The 17,078-nt window shown below is 43.4% G+C and overlaps 1 protein-coding gene across 1 annotated transcript in view; it reads right to left on the bottom strand.

The window, feature by feature from the left end:
* The window catches only part of LOC141116581 (NACHT, LRR and PYD domains-containing protein 3-like), a 176,248-nt gene that overhangs the window by 43,509 nt on the left and 115,661 nt on the right, over positions 1 to 17,078 (bottom strand). Inside the window, exon 8 of the mRNA XM_073608975.1 lies at positions 2,059 to 2,223. Coding sequence (XP_073465076.1) covers positions 2,059 to 2,223 — 165 coding nt within the window. The remainder of the gene's footprint in view (positions 1 to 2,058; positions 2,224 to 17,078) is intronic.

Below are 17,078 nucleotides of genomic sequence, written 5' to 3'. Positions count from 1 at the left end.
TCCTCGAAGGTACCATTGTGCCGGTTCTCATTATTACTGACCATAAGAATCATGCATTCTTGTCTGAGGCTAAACGCCTCTCTCCCAGAAGGGCGCGATGGGCTCTTTTCTTCTAGTTTCAATTACATTCTTAGTACCGGGTAAGAATGAGACAATGTAAGGGCTGGCGCTTTGTCACAAAAAATTTGCTCCACTTCCAAGATGCAGTCGGTTCCGGTTCCTGTGATTCCTCCTGATCGTATTCTGGCTACGGTTCGTACCAGTCTCACTTTTCCTTTAGGTAAACAAAATTCTTTCAGCTCAGGTCCATGCTCCTCCTGAGAAACCTTGTGAATGCTTCTTTGTCCCAGAGAGTGTCCGTACTGCTGTGCGCCAGACTTACCATTCTCCCCAGGCTGCTGGCCACCCTGGGAGGAGTCAACTCGTTTGGGCCATTTCCCAACAATTCTGGTGGGCTAGTCTATGTGCTGATGTAACCGCCTTCATAGCTGCCTGTTCCGTTTGTGCTAAGAGTAAGACTACATGACACCTTCCAGTGGGCCTCCTACAACCCATACCCAATGGAGAGAGGCCCTTGACCCACCTGTCTATGGATTTCATTGTGGAGTTACCCAACTCCCAGGGCAACACAGCTATCCTTATGGTGGTTGACCGGTTTTCGAAAATTTCTCATTGTATTCCACTTAAGAAGTTGCCCACTTCTAAGGAACTGGCTTCCATTTTTGCTCGGGAGATCATTCGCTTACATGGGTTACCCAAAGTGATTGTCTAAGACAGGGGTAGTCAGTTTGTGTCCCAGTTCTGGCTAGCTTTTTGTGTACAGTTGGGAAATCAGCTTGCTTTCTCCTCTGAGTATCACCTGCAGTCTAATGAGGCTGCAGAACGAGCCAATCAGTCCTTGGAGCAATTCCTACATTGTTATATTTCTGACCATCATAACAACTGGTCAGACTTCTTACCATGGGCGGAGTTCGCTCACAATAGTGCCTTGAATTCTGCTTCCCGATTGTCCCCATTTATGGCGAACTAGGTTTTCCAAACTTCCGTGTTGCCTGACTCATTTGTTCCGCAGAGTATTCCTGCATTAGAGGAGCATCTCTGTGGTCTTCATTCCACTAGGGCACAAGTCCAGGAGCCTTTACAACATGCTAATGATAGGTACAGACTTCATGCTGACCACAGACGCCTGCCTGCGCCTTCCTACCAGGTTGGGGACAGGGTCTGGCTGTCATCTCGCAACCTCCGACTTCGTGTTCCCACTCTGAAGTTCACACCTTGGTTTATTGGGCCTTTCCATATTCTTCGTAGGATTAACTCAGTGGCTGACACATTAGACCTTCCTTCTAATACGCATATTTCAAATGTATTTCATGTCTCCTTTTACCACTTCCTGCAATGTCCGCACCATGTATAGGTTGAAAACCATGAGGATTATGAAGTACAGTCCATTGTTGACTCCCGTAGGTTCCGTGGGCGCATACAGTACCTGGTGCATTGAAAAGGGTACAGTCTGGAGGAACGCTCTTGGGTTTCATCCTCGGAGGTACATGCCCCTGTCCTCCTCCATGATTTCCATAGACGTTTTCCCCTCAAGCCTGGTGGTCCTCTAAAGGGGAGGGGTCATTGAGGAGGTGGTACTGTCAAGGCTGTGCTCAGCCCTTCCTTCTCTGAGCTGGTCGCTCAGCTGTCAGCTAATTGCCAGCTCCTATCTCTCCACAGTGATTCACCTGATATCCTGCTCATCAGTCCTGCCTACTTAAGCCATCCAGTCCAGATGATCTCTGCCTTCGCCTTGGTCACATCTCTAGAGATGCTCTCCTGTGTTCCTGTTAAAGACTTGCTTGGCATTCCTTCTGGCTCCATATCCTGCTTGCTGTTCTATTACGGTGTTCTCTGGCTCTCTGATGTTTTGGCTTGCCTGACTATCCATTCCGGTTCCTAAACTCTGGCTATGCTTTGACTGTGTTTACTCTGTTTACTTTTTTATTATATTTAAACAAGTGGGATTTAACTGTACTTCTGTCTCAGTCTGATTCATGGTTTCTGACATATACTCACTGTAAATCCTCTATTCGGCTTGTTGTCAGAGCTGCCATCAGATCCCTGAAATTAGGACCCTCCAGATTGTTCTCACCCAGGTCCAGTCTTCTCAGTGTCTGGTTATTTCTTATTCCAGATGCCAGGTGGGGGCAGGAACTGTCTGTCAGATGATTATTATTCAAACTGTAGAACAAGAGAAGAATGTTACCAGAATAAAATTAATTTCTACCCCAGGAATGAATGTAACTATTCTCTACATCAAGGGTCTCCAAATTGCAGCCCCGGGCTGGATATGGCCCATTTCTTGACTTTACCCACTGACACCAATGATGGAGCACTATTCCTCCCACTGAGACCAGAGATGGGAAACTAATTCTTCCACTGACACCAATGATGGGGGACCATTCCTCCCACTGATACCGACAATGAGGCACTATTCCACCCACTGACACAGATGTCATTTTTTTTTTTACTTCCACTGACCAAGCCTATGGCATTTTCTACTCCCACTGGCCAAAGTTCGGCCCCCATAAAGTTTGAAGGTCAGTAAACTGGCCCTTTGTTTCAAAAGTTTGGGGACCCCTGCTCTACATGAATGGAACTCATTTCTCTTTATTGGAATAATTTATATTGGATCACTTTATAAAACTCTAGGAAAAACTTTTTTATAAGAAAAATGTTATAATGAAGTAGACACCCCAATATCGTCATCCATGTGTAGAGACAGTGATATCTCCATACACAGGATGACCACAAAATACCACTGACATGACTTGTATTGTGCTATAATCTCCTTGTGTATGGAGCATGAATGGTATCAGCAGACAGTGTGATGCCGGAATCAGCATTGCTAGTGATTTAACGGGATGATTTTTATCTTATATTCTTTTTTCAAATTATAGTTTTATTCAAACACAAGAGAGGGTACAGCTCCAATGAAATAATAAGAAGGCATATATATATGTTACTCATTGAGGTCACAGCCTCCAGTGGTTCAATATCTTAGGATTAAGGCAACAATATTACCCGCATATTCAATGTCAATCAAAGATACACAACAAATAAGCCCTATCTGGTATGGAATATGAGTGAATGGGGCCAACCGCCCTATTTTCCATTTTAATTTTAAGAAGAAACAAAGTCAAATAATATAATATAGATAAGGACGAAAAGAAAGATAGTACTGGAGATAGGAAGATAAAGGAGAAATTGTAAGAGAGAAGGATATGAGATAGAAAAGTGAAAAGTATAGAGGAGTGCGAGGAGGGAAGTAGGGGGGAGGGAAGGAGGAAATGGGACGGGGTGTGTGGGGGGAAGGTCGGTGGAGATGGGAGGCTCATGAAAGAGGAGTAGGCTCACAAAGGCAGCCACCGCGTATAACACCCACATAGCACCATCAGAAAACACCAATTCACATTCCAAAGCAAAATCATTACAAAAATGGTCTATACTAGACGGACATGCTCCTTCCCAGGAGCGTCTGATCCTCATCTGAAAATATAAACATGTTCCACCTGGTCCAAGTTTTGGTGAACAGTTCATTTTGGTGTCTGGCTGTCAAAATCAGATCTTCCATTTTTTTGATATCCTCTACCTTTCTAATCCATGTGCCCACAGATGGGGGCTGTGTAGACCCCACATCAAGGGGATACACGCCTTGGCTGCATCCAACAAGTGGCGTATCAGTGATTTTTTATATGCTTTACTAGGTGAATGGGCAGCGTGGAGCAGAAAGAAGGCCGGATTGTTCGAGATGGGACGCTCAGTGAACTTCTGAATTGTAGTTTGGATGGTCTTCCAAAACTGCCCCAGCAAGGGGCAGGTCCAAAAGATGTGGAGAATGGTACCCCAGTCACTCTGGCATCTCCAACACCGGTCCGAGGAAGATGGGAATATCCTATGTATTTTTGCAGGGGTGTTGTACCACCTAGTAACCAGTTTATAGTTAGTTTCCTGCATTTTCATGCATATCTATATGTGAAGTGTATGATATTCTGCTTTTGGCGTGTCGAAAATTTGCATTGCAAGTCCCGTTCCCATGCATTTAAGCGATGTAGACTAAGATTGTCCGGTGGTGTAATTAGCAATTGGTATGTAGCGGACAAGGCATGAGGCATAGTATCCTCTTCCGAGCAATAAGTTTCGTATGTAGTCAGATTTTGGTCAAAGCTTCTAGGAGATGGTAATGCTTTAAGGAAATGGTTGAGCTAGACAGCTCTCCAGAAATCTAAATGAAATGGACCGGTTGGGCTCATGAGCTCGGATATGGTAGGCCATTTGCCGTTTAGGATAAAGTGAGAGGCCTGGAAGTAATTTAAGCCAATTAGGAATTGAAATACAGGGTCTGTATATCCTGGGGTGAATTCTGGTGTTCCTAAAAACGGGCGGAGTGGGGACGTTAGCGTTGTGAGACGCAAGCGTGTAAACAAAGTCGAGCATATGCGCGTGGTCACACCTATCAGGGGATGATTTTTTACGGTCCTAGGCAGTCGATCATAACACCAGGGTGCTCTGTTCAAGGGTTTGTCGCATTGAGTTTGTTCCAGTCGAGTCCATAATTTAGTGGATTGGTGTCGGTTCCAGTCTATAAGTCTGGTCAAATGGGTTGCGTAGTAATATTTGCGAAGATCCGGAACCACCAGTCCTCCATAAAATTTGGGTAAGGTAAGTAAACGTCTAGCAAGTCTGGGCCTCTTATGAGCCCATATGAAATAAAAAAACAGGGCACTAGTCTGGTCAAAATAGGAAGAAGGGATTTGAATCGGCAGGGCTTGTAACAGATATAAGAATTTGGGGAGGATACACATCTTGAGGATATTGCATCTACCGAACCATGAGTGTAAACCTGTATGCCAGTTGGTCAGTAGGGTCTGAACAGATGACAGCAACGGAGGGAAGTTTAATGCAAATATCCGGGATATTTTGGGGGGAATATGAGTACCCAGATACTTCAGGGCAGTGGTAGTCCATTTGAATTTGAAATTATCTTTGAGGGAAGTAACAGACGTGGTTGTATACCTATACCCATAGCCTCGGACTTGTTAAGATTAATTTTCAGATTAGAGATACTACCGTAGGTTCTAAACTCTTGTAGGAGATTTGGGAGGGAGATCTCTGGGTTGGTAAGTGAAAACAGCATGTGGTCCGCGTATGCGGCTACCTTCTGTTGGGAGTCTCCCATCATAACACCAGTTATGTCTGGGTTGGATCGTATGGTACACAGGAAGGGTTCCAGTGACAGGGCGAAAAGGAGTGGGGACAAAGGGCAACCCTGGCGTGTTCCGTTCTTAATAGCAAATGAATCCGACAGGACACCATTGGCTCGGACACAAGCTGTGGGGTCAGTGTAAAGTGAATTTATCCAATTGAGCATTGTGTTGCCTAAGCCTATGTGATTCAGAACGGAAATCATAAATTGCCAATTCACCTTGTCAAAGGCCTTCTCTGCGTCCATGCTCAGGATAATACAAGGAGTCCTAGTATGGTTGACTACATGTATAAGGTTCAGAACTTTAATCGTGTTGTCCCTTGCCTCCCTGGTTGGGACAAACCCCACTTGGTCCAGGTGGATCAGGGACAGAAGATATTTTTGTATCCTGGTATCTAGTATTTTTGTAAAAATTTTTAGATCTACGTTGAGGAGTGAGATTGGCCTATAACTTCCACAGGCCGTAGAATCCTTCCCATTCTTAAGGATCGCTGCAATATGTGCCAACAGAGTGTCTCTCGGGATAGTCATTTCAAAACTTAAGGAGTTGAAAAATTTAAGCATGGGTTCTCCCAAGGATTGTATCAGAATTTTGTAATATTGTGCAGTGAGCCCATCTGGCCCTGGGGCCTTCCCCAATTTAATGGCACTCACTGCCGCCTGTATCTCTTCGATGGTTATTGGTTCATCTAGTGACTCACTAGCTTCAGTGGGGAGTGTGGACAGGCCTGATTTGTGTAGGTATGTCTCAATTTGATCTTGCGAAGAAGGTGGTTTCTGTAGATTGTACAGGGACGCATAAAAATCTTTCAATTCTCGTGCAATGTTTTGAGGTAGTGTAATCTTCTGGCCCTAGGGTGTCTTAATTTGAGGGATATAATTTGCTAATACCTGTTCCTTCAGGGAGTTAGCAAGGAGCTTACCGCATTTGTTTCCCGACTCATAGGTGACGCGTCGGCAGATCTGGATCGCCGCTTTTGGCCTGAAACAGCATTAGGTCTGTGATTTTGTTACGCAGAAGCATAATTTCCGCCTCAGCAGTAGGTGTTTGGGCATGTTTGTGTCTAGCTTCAGCTCTATGTAAATCTAGAAGAGACTTCATCTGTGCCGTGCGTTGTCTCTTAACCCGTGCACCATGTTTGATTAGGACTCCGCGGATCACTGCCTTATGTGCTTCCCAGACTATTCCGGGGTTACTGTCAGTGGTATTGTTGGTCTTAAAATAATAGTCTAATTCCCTGAACACGTCCTTACAAATTTCTTCTCTTGTAATAGACTTTCGTTAAGTCTCTATGTCCGTGTTTTAGAGGTGAGACTGTCAGTCAGAGCATACAGTAATAGAACCGGGGCGTGGTCAGACCAAGTAATTAACTCAATCGAGGAGCTACGTATGGCGTGTAATTGGGCATGAGGGATTAGGAAGTAAACTATCCGTGAATACAGCTTATGTGGAGTAGAGTAAAAGGTATAATCCTTCTCAGTTGGGTTAAGGAGCCTCCATACATCAATCAGTTGTGCTTTGTGTAAGGAACGTGCGATGCGTTTTCTAATTGTCGGTGTAATTGAGGAGTGACCTGTAGAAGTATACTCCGTGGGGAGCAACGGAACATTGAATTCCCCCCTGTGGATCAGTTGACCTCTCGTGAATTCCATCAATGTCTCTATGGTTTTGGTTATGAAATGATCTTGTTGACTATTAGGTGCGTAGATATTAGCCAGTGTTATCTCAACACCTCCAATATCTCCTCTGAGGAACAAATATCGTCCCTCCAGGTCAGTTTTCACCTCCGCACATTTCCAAGGGACCGAGCGGGCAATAAGTATGGAAACTCCCCGTGATTTGGTAGCCGCAAAAGTAGAGTGATAAGCCGTCGGAAAGAATTTGTTTTTCAGGATCGGGGGGTTGTCCCTCTTAAAGTGGGTCTCCTGGAGAAACGCCACAGTAGCTTTATGGCGCCGAAGGTCATTGATCAACATCCGCCTTTTTTCAGGTACATTTAGGCCCTTCACATTTAATGAAAACACGCTAACCGTCTCCATGGCCCCCAGCTGTGAGTTGTGAGCCCAGTAACGGGATAAATGTGGGAAGGGATTTAGGGTTGGAGGGGGAAGGGGAAACAGGGACGGGGAAGAGGTAGTAGAAAAGTGTGAGATGAAAGAATGAGAAAGAAGAAATGCCAAGTGCGCACGTCAGAGGTGCGATAATAGCAATCTAAAGAGATAGCACACTAGTGCTAGGACACTCGCCAGTTAAATGCTGGCAATTGAGTGCAGACCTAGTTGGACGCGTAGGAAGCGATAGCCAGTGGTGAGCTCACCGACTCCCCCCTCCCAGCTCAGGTGGAAAATATATGTCAGTATTGGGAAGATAACGGTTATACTACTTGTTTAAGGAAAACGGAACACAGGGAAAAACATTTAAACTACCTGTAGGAGACATAGTGCATAACAGCATAACATATTCATACCAGTCAGTCTATTGCCAGGCCTGATCATAACCCCAACTACACCTAGCTGAGCCTTGCTAGGCAAGAGCAATACACCAAAAACATAGGATCGTACATTCATCATCTGGTATGGGACCCTTCAACATCTCCATTAGTAAGGACTGGGATTACCTGAAATTCGGGAACTATGCATCCTTCCAGCATTCCAATCCTGCTTTATCTAGAATACAGCCCCCCGAACTGGTGGTATAGGAGATATTAAGCTTCTAAGAGTACGATCCTCTCCCCCCTATATTGCGTAGCAAAGGTATAGGATCTCAGCACATCCCGACCCCTGGGCTATCAGTGTGAGGTGGTCTACCCCCTCATAGCTATCCATCCAGGCCCCCCCCTCGGCAGGCGTCCGCTCGGGGCGAGACCAGCCGAGGGTCCCCTTTGATAGCATCCTGAACTTATCCTGCCTGTGTAGGGAGGTCTGATAACGGGGGAGGCTAACCTTCCTCTCCCCTCCCCCAAGCTCCTACCGCACCACGTACAGAGCCGGGCGGCAAGAGGGGGTCAGAACCATATCCCCGCCTATCACATTCTGTCGGCCTAGGGGAAACTCAGTTATCACATATTATTACACATTAAATGCTGATACCCCCTATGTAGTCTGAGAATACCTTTTACTTCAGAGCATTACAATAACATTTATCACTTGCATACTGAGAACGGGATCATACGTCGGCAACCAGATACACAGGAGGAGTTGTGTGTTCATTATCTCCGTCTTTGTGCAGTGGGGGTTTCTGTAGTCCTCTAGTGTGGGTCGATCAGGACTCCATAATGAGTGGATATATCCATACGGCTGAAATTGTTCCAATCAAGTCACTCTGGAGCCCATAGACCTCTGCATAGCCGGGTCCACCCCCCCCGTCAAGCTCCCAAGACCGTTCACACACATGTGAGAGATTATGTTTTGAGTTTGTAGAAGTATCGTGTCTGCTGACATTAGGGTGGGGGTGTATTGATCATGCTAGTGCAAAGGGAGCAGGCTGAGATAATAACTTTTATGGGTATAACTGACGATCAGGGCAAGGCAAGACTAATCACAGACTGGAAAGTCACGACTCACGTGTACCCTCTACGGAGGGCACCCGGGTCCTCCTTCTGGAGTGTTACTGGCGGGGAGGTTGGAAGTTCAGTTGGGAGGAAGAGCCGAGGAATCAAAGCCAGACAATTTGGGACTGGGATCGGTTCCACACCAAGAAATGCGAAAAAGTCCGGCAGCTCCGACGGGGTACGTAAGTTAAAGGAAACAGGCCCATTACGGAAATTCACCATGTCCAGGATTGGTCTCAGTAGTGCCCTTCTCTGCAATGTTGCCCATGATAAATCCGGCAGGATCTTGACCGCCACTCCATCAAACTCCACCGCTCCATGATCCCATGCCTTGCGCAAAATTAGTTCTTTCTGTGTGTAACAGTGGATCCTGCAAATCACATCTCGAGGCCTATCCAGGTCCGACGATCTAGGGCCCAGTGATCTGTGAACACGGTCCAGCTCGAGTGATGGCGGGGCTAGAACCTTCTGAAAAATAGCTACCACTGTTGCTTCCAAGTCTTCAGCCCCTGTAGCCTCAGGAAGACCCCGCAGTCGTAAATTATTGCGGCGACTGCGGTCTTCCAAGTCCTCAAGACATAGCTGTAAATTCACGGCCGTAGTCGCCTGTGATGCCTGGGAATGTTCTAACGCGGCAACCCGTTGTGTAGGGGGTGATACCGAGCTTTCCCCCGTGTCCACTCATTCTGCTATTGTTTGTATCTCCGCTCTTATTTCTTGGATGTCCCGGGCATGCGCCTCCTCCACCCGGGAAATGAGGGCCTCGATATCAGACTTGGAGGGTAAGGCCTCGATGTCCGCCTTGGTAGGGAGGGCTCGCAGAATGGCGTGGAGCTCATCAGGCATGCTGCTTTGCCGTTGTGCTGTGCTGGCCATGTCAGAGCCAAAGATAGCTGGGGTTTCTAAAAGGCAATCCGATGTCGTAGATGAAGTTGGGGATATAGGTAAGGCTAGCGCATCAGAGTCTGCCATCAGGTGTCCACGTGGCACTGACACTATGGCGCCCGGTGATCTTCTCTGTAAATCACAAAAATAACTCCGGATACTGCTCCGTGGGGTTGCTATCTGGTTCCCGTTCATCGCAGATCTTGTCTTGTACCTCTTGGAGGTTAGCATACCTCCTTTCGAATAGTAAAAGCCGTGGGTTCGTGGGTGAGAGGGGGGAAAGTCAGGAGCTCTTAGAAAACACGTCCTCACTCAGCCATCGCTAGGCCACGCCCCCCTTTATCTGATATTCTATTTACCTCTGCTAATAGGAGCTCTGTGCTCATAGGAAATAATGGGGAGATCCCCTGACACGGATTAGTGGATGGTTAAGTCAGATGACAGGAAGCTCATTTGCATTGCAAAAGGATCAGATTTCCCTGTGTATGACCTCCCATTATCTTTATTATTTTACTAGTTACCAGACAAAGCAGAATATCATATTTTAGCAATGTTTTTTGAAACAAATATTTCATGGCTGATAAGAGTGCGATGAAATACAATATTTAGACTACTGTCCGGCATTGGCTATATACAGAGACAAAAAGGAGATCCATATCATTATATTATTAAAAACAGATACTAATGCGCTACCAAAGAACAAGTTTATTAATGGCAAGTAAAGTGCTAAATATAAAGTGCGTGATAAAAAAGTGCTTAATGTAATATAAAAAGCGACTAAACTTCTATAGTGTTGCCAATACCCCTAAGTATGTGCATAAGTAATGCTAATTAATAGACAAATCGATAAAGTGCTAAATACGCAAAAAGTATATATAGAAGTGAATCTCTCCAAGTGCAACTCATTAAGAGTAACTAATAGATAATGTTCAATATAAAGTCTTATAACGTGCATCCCATCAAAATAGTGTACAAATGGTGTTTGTTAAATAAAATCCAATAAAGTGCATCACATCAAAGAAGGCTTAAAATAAAATAATTTCATAAAAATAGTCAAATCATAATAAAGAGCATCCAAGGTGATTCAGAGAGATGATCAGTCTCTAATTCAGAGTATAGATAAAGGTGATCCTATGTGGGCAAATAGAGATGAGAGGGAAAGGGACGAATGTGGGAGTCCAATTTAACAGATATAAGGTGGTAGTGGTAACTTTCTAGAATCATCCCCCAGTGGTGCTAGCCTCTCACCTTATGGATAGACCCCAATGGGTCTAATGATGCATCGATAAACGACCAGACTGTTGCTGAATCTTCCTCAGTGGATCCAAGGAATCACTGCAGTTATTCATCGGTCTCCACGATCTTATGCAAGTTGGCCAAGATCTCTCTTCCATATGTTCACTATTTGAAAGAACAGAGGATCCGTCTTTTCCGGGTCCATTTTTGGATACACTACACCAGGCTTTGCACCTTCGGAGTGAGACGTGGAACGCACACTACCCCCAGGGATCAGTTGACTCACACATGCTGTTTACACCTAGTGCCAGGCCAGGCACTATCACATGTGAGTGTAACTGTTATTATTGCTGCTGTTTTTATTCTATTAAAAATTACTACACTATGAAACTTTCATCTGTGTCTCCGGTGGAGTCATTTTTTACATTCTAGCTCCTTCCTGAGTGGTCATTGGAGTGGATCCATGCCATTAGTGGAACCGATTTAGGGTTCCCAAAGTGTTTCTTGATTATCCTGTAAAAAAGGGTCAAACAGCTCTGGTGAGTGGCCATCTTTATATTGAGCACTCGTGGTGGAAGATCTAAAAGTTTTATCTCAGAGCATTCCGTTTTGGTGTTGGGATTCATTAATGTGCACATTTGAGTTTGATGCAGTGTTTTCTTTGTGGCAGTTTTTTATATGAACATGTATAGCGCCTTATTCTTTTTGCATATTTAGCACTTTATCAGTTTGTCTATTAATTAGCGCTACTTCATTACTTATACACATATCATTATATTATTAACATATATTGATTATGTGGTTTAGATATAACACCAGACCCAAAAAAAGTTTCCTTTGGACTTTACTGGTACAAAGAAGGCAAGCACATATAAAATATAATACAATGTATTACAAAGTTAAAAACATCATTTTAAACACAATTTGGGAAGATAATTCCTTTTACATCCAGTGGTACTAGATATACTATTCACGATTATCTCTGCCTAACAAACTATGAGCTGACGTGTTTCTTTTCTGCTTTTCAGAACCCTGTATTCTCTGAGGCAAAGAAGAATAACCCGACTGAAAAAATATACTTTTGGTATCACATATCACTTTTGTGTTTCAGACATGAGCAGTAAACTGGTGGTGAGCACTGATAGCAACAGTTATTGGCCAGTAATATGTCAGATAAATGCTGCTATAGTGGCAATGTGGTCCACATTTGGTATATCAACTAAATATCACAGAGAAAAAAAAAAGAGAGAAAGGAACAGCAGATCTATTAACTTTAGAATAGGGATTGATTGATTAATTAAGACAATCCTCAAAGCCCACTCTACCTACTTTTCAACATTTTTGGTAATTTCAGGATGGGGAATAGGAGATATGAGATCTAATGGCCATCAAGCTCAAAAGGGAACCATAGATATCACTAATCTAAAATAACAACCAGAGAGCCCATATCTATACAATATTCCCTGGCTAGTAAAGGACATAAAAACATATGCACATCTGTCCACCCAAATTTACCCAAGAATCAACTCTAACCCTCAAACCAACTCAATTCAAAAGACCTCTAACTGTAACGAAAATTTAACAGCAGAATAGTATTACTCTCCAGCTGAAAATGACAATGGATCAGGCAATACCTTAAGCCACACCATCAAACATACCTGATATAGGTCATTAAATATTATCAATTGAGAAGACAATATGTATAGCCCCAATCTTAGCACATGTGATGGGCAGATCCCCCATTCAGCCGGTCAAAGGTAACCCCTTAAAAAATATAAAAATAATAATAAAAAAAATATATATAAAGCCATATCATAAATATGCCACAGTCATCCCATAACTGGCCCATTTACTATATCAAGCCACTCACCTACTCAATGTTCAACATCACCAAACCACTCCATATTCCAACTGGCTCCATAGCCTCTATATAAAGCAAAGAATGCCGACAAACTGCCAGGTGGTGGCCGGACAGAGTACCACCTGTCCCAGCTCTGAAATCACTTCTTCTCTTCTCTCCCGGCTGTGCATGTGCATTGGTCAATCTGACCACCAACCACATATGCGTGATTAAACAACCCAGCTGGGAGAGCCACAACCTAATAGAACAAATTGCTCCCATCTGAAAGAGCAAGTCCAGCCGACTCCACATCTACTCCTCCTCCTAGGGCAGACAAAGGACGAATCTCCCGATCCATCCAGCCACCCAGATGATTATCCCTGGTCACAGGTTTACCCAAATGATCTGTTTAAAACCAATACAACATATTTTATAATCATGTGGTGAAACAAGAAACAGCATCCACCAACAATCCACCATCCTACGTACAAAAGTGATATGCTATAAATTATTTGTACACAGATTAATGCCTATGCATACACAATACATTTCATCACAATTCCTTAGCATTAACAGAAATAAGTAGAGTTAAACAATCTCTTTGGCCCAAATTTGAATACCCCTGCACAGGATAAACCCATGGCATCATGCAACGTTAGTAAGGCACCAAGTGTGGGGGCTATAAGCAGGGGTCCCTAAGAGGTTAGACCATTTTTTTTAAAGAAGAGGTTTGAACCTGGAGGGGAGGTGGCATTTAGGTTGTGTATGCACCTTACCTCCCTTTGCAATAGGTTTTTTCCAAAATTGCCACCTCAAGGATCCTTGAAGACCCTCTCCAATTCCGCCAAAACAAGCATAATGATGACTCCATGATTTAAGAGCTACATATCTACCAATTGTGACAATTCACAAAGTGCCTTGCTACATGCATCACTCCATTCGACAAAACAAAAGAGGTACCTTCCAAAATTCATTTACAATAGTCACATGATCCACATTTATATATTTACTTCCTACATTCCAATATAGGGAACCTAAGTTATCTCTGGATATCCCTTAACATACTTGTTGACACAAACATATTCAAATCCCTTTGAGTCCTTTACCTTTGAGTGGCTGAATGGGGGATCTGCCCATTACACCTGCTAAGATTGAGGCTATATATATTGTCTGCCCAACTGAAATTATTTAATTACCTATATCAGGTATGCTTGATGGCGTGGCTTAGGACATTGCCTGATCCATTGTCATTTTCAGCTGGAGATTATTGGTATTCTGATGGTATCCTTATTTTTAGTACAGTTGGAGGTCCCTTGGATTGAGTTCGTTTTAGGATTAGAGTTGACTGTCCACAACTTTGTGTGGACAGATGTACATATGTTTGTATGTCCTTTATTAGCCAATGAATATCATATAGATATATGGACTCTCTGGTTGTTATTTTAGATGAGTGATATCTATTGTTCCCTTTTGAGCTTAATGGCCATTATATGTCATATCTGATATCCTATTCCCCATCTTGGAATTACCACAAACATTGAAAAGTAGGTAGCGTGGGCTTTGATTGTCTTAATTATTCAATCTCTATTGTAAGGTTCCAGTCTTTATGGTGTTTTTCTCCCTCTTTTTTTTTCTGTGATATTTAGTTGATATACCAATTGTGGCCCACAATGTCGGATAAATACTGCTATAGTGGCATTTACATGTAAAAAAGGGTTCCCCTAAGCAGACTTTTAAGGCATTTAAAAATTAAGACGAGCTTAATGTTTCGGACCAAGCTCTCCTAGTAACAATAGACGTAGAAACTCTATACAGTTCAATCCCACATGAGAGAGGTTTAGCAGCTATCAGACATGTCCTCCAACAAAATACTGCCACCGACCCTACGTACAAAGAATTAATCCTTGCTCTGCTCGAGCCTGTCCTTACACATAATGTCTTTACCTTTGATGGCTCCCACTACCTCCAGGTGCAGGGGGTTGCGATGGGGACATGTTGTGCCCCATCGTATGCCAACCTGTACCTGGGGGAGTGGGAAAAAATGTTTCTGACTGACGGAAACTTGACCTTTTATACCAACCACATCATGGGATGGTATCATTATATCGATGACATTTTTGTCATCTGGGATGGTCCCACTAACATGCTCGAGCAGTGCTTATCAAAAATGAATAAAAATGACTTGAAATTAAATTTCACCATGTCTTTTGGTAAGAACCGGATAACATTCTTAGACATAGAAATTTACAAGGGTGAACAGGGAAACTTATGTAGCAAGTTATACAGAAAGAGCACTGTAGGTAACACAATTCTCCATGCTACAAGCTTCCACCCGTAACCCCTGATTAATTCTATACCATACTCTCAATATTTGAGAATTAAACGTAACTGCACAGATGAGGATACATTCATAAAAGAAGCAGGTAATCTATGGGATAGGCTTTTGGCACGAGGCTACTCACATACCTCTTTGAAAAAATCCTTCAAACAAGTATTGATGAAACCTAGAAATACTCTATTTCAGGCCACTAAACGCAAGGATACAAATCAACTACGAATTATCACTACATTTAACCAGCAACAACACCAAGTCAAAAAAATCATTGAGAAGTATTGGCACATGTTGACCCTAGATCCATCTTTGGGTCACTTTGTCCCAGACAAACCGCTCTTCACGTTCAGAAGAGCCACCTCCGTTAGTGATAGAATCGTAAAAAGCGAGTTTAGAAGCGAATCAATGAGAACACATTGCAAATATAAAGGCACTTTTGCAAGCGGCTCATGCCATTATTGCAAGTATATGCTCACACAGAGAAACCCTATTCTCCTGAATGGAAAAATATTCCACCCTAAACACTTCGCCAATTGCAGAACCCCAGGAGTGGTCTATCTGCTTCAATGTAGTTGCAGTTGCTGCTACATTGGAAAAACTAAACAAGAATTCTGGAGAAGAGCCTATAAGCACATACTTAGCATGCAACTTGTGACCCTGACCTTCCCCTGGGACGCCATGTTTCCTTAGTACATGGTGGAAGGCTAAATTTCTAATTCTAGATCGGATACATCCCAGCCCTGGGGGGGGGACTGGAATAAGGTCCTCCTTCAAAGAGAACTGAGATGGATCTACACATTAAAGGCCACCTCGCCCCCAGGCTTAAATGAAGCTGTTTGCTTCAAACCATTTCTTGAAGGATTCTGCTCTGGCGGGATGGAAAAGTAAACCTGAACTATCTCTAATTTACCTTCTGAATTGGGCCACACTAACCATGCTGCCCTCTTCATTTTTTCCATCCCCTCTGTCCAACATCTGTATGTGGGGCCATCTTTCGATCCGTATGACATCTTTAGACATATACACTAATATACTGGTCCAGTGTCACTCATTGTTTATTTATAAACTACCACAATGTTTTAGATCTATAACCTTTATATTTTCACTATCTTTACCCATATGACCGTACACTCATATGCGTGGACATATATGTTTATTCAAATTTTATACGCATTTAGATCTATGGGTAATATACAATATGCACATGGGTGCGAGATCATGTAACGCAAACAAGTGACATATGTAATTAACCATGGTAAGATGCATACGGCTATGGATATGTTTTTTGGAACACAGAAAGATGAATATTCTTCCCTTTCTGTATCACTATGCTTATCATTTATGTTTATTATGTTACATATCGCTGTATCTGCTATATGCCTTTATTTATGAAATGTAGATTTTTACATATCTCGCTTTTTTACCATCAACTGCTTTTGCTGCTTTCATATGATTGTTCACAAGATGTATAATTTACTGTGTTTTGTCTTTTATTATCAATTGGCTCCGTTTGTTCTCAAGCCCCTGCTCACAAAAGGTATAATCCTATATACAGTTTTACCATCAATTGGTGTTGCTGTTCCCACGATAACATCCAATTTTGCATTCTTTAGCAGATGCATGTATTTTCATGTCCTTTTAGTTGGAATAACTTAGGCCTTCGGTCTTTACTACCTAACATCACTCTTTTTGTTTCCCTTTAGATTTCCTCTGAGTGCGATTGACCAGAGTGGTTGCCCAGCACGGAAAGCCGCCCAGATTTACTATCTGGGCAGCGTCATGAGAGGCCGGCTGCACGTTCACCAACACCGCCTACAGCCTCCATCTTACTACTCCGGTGGACATGCGTAGTCCACCGCTGTGGTAGATCGTGTTGGTGGGTCGGGTGTGCGTGACGCCGCCCCAACGTGCTGAAGTTCGCACATGTGCGGTAGGGGCTGCAGCGCGCACATCTGACCCAGGAGGCAGCGTTTAAGGCCTCCCTGA

The sequence above is a fragment of the Aquarana catesbeiana genome, linkage group LG13 (assembly GCF_042186555.1).
Source record: "Aquarana catesbeiana isolate 2022-GZ linkage group LG13, ASM4218655v1, whole genome shotgun sequence".
In the NCBI taxonomy this organism is placed as follows: Eukaryota; Metazoa; Chordata; class Amphibia; order Anura; family Ranidae; genus Aquarana; species Aquarana catesbeiana.
The sequence above is the reverse complement of the archived record's forward strand: the minus strand, read 5'-3'. Positions and strand labels throughout refer to the sequence as shown.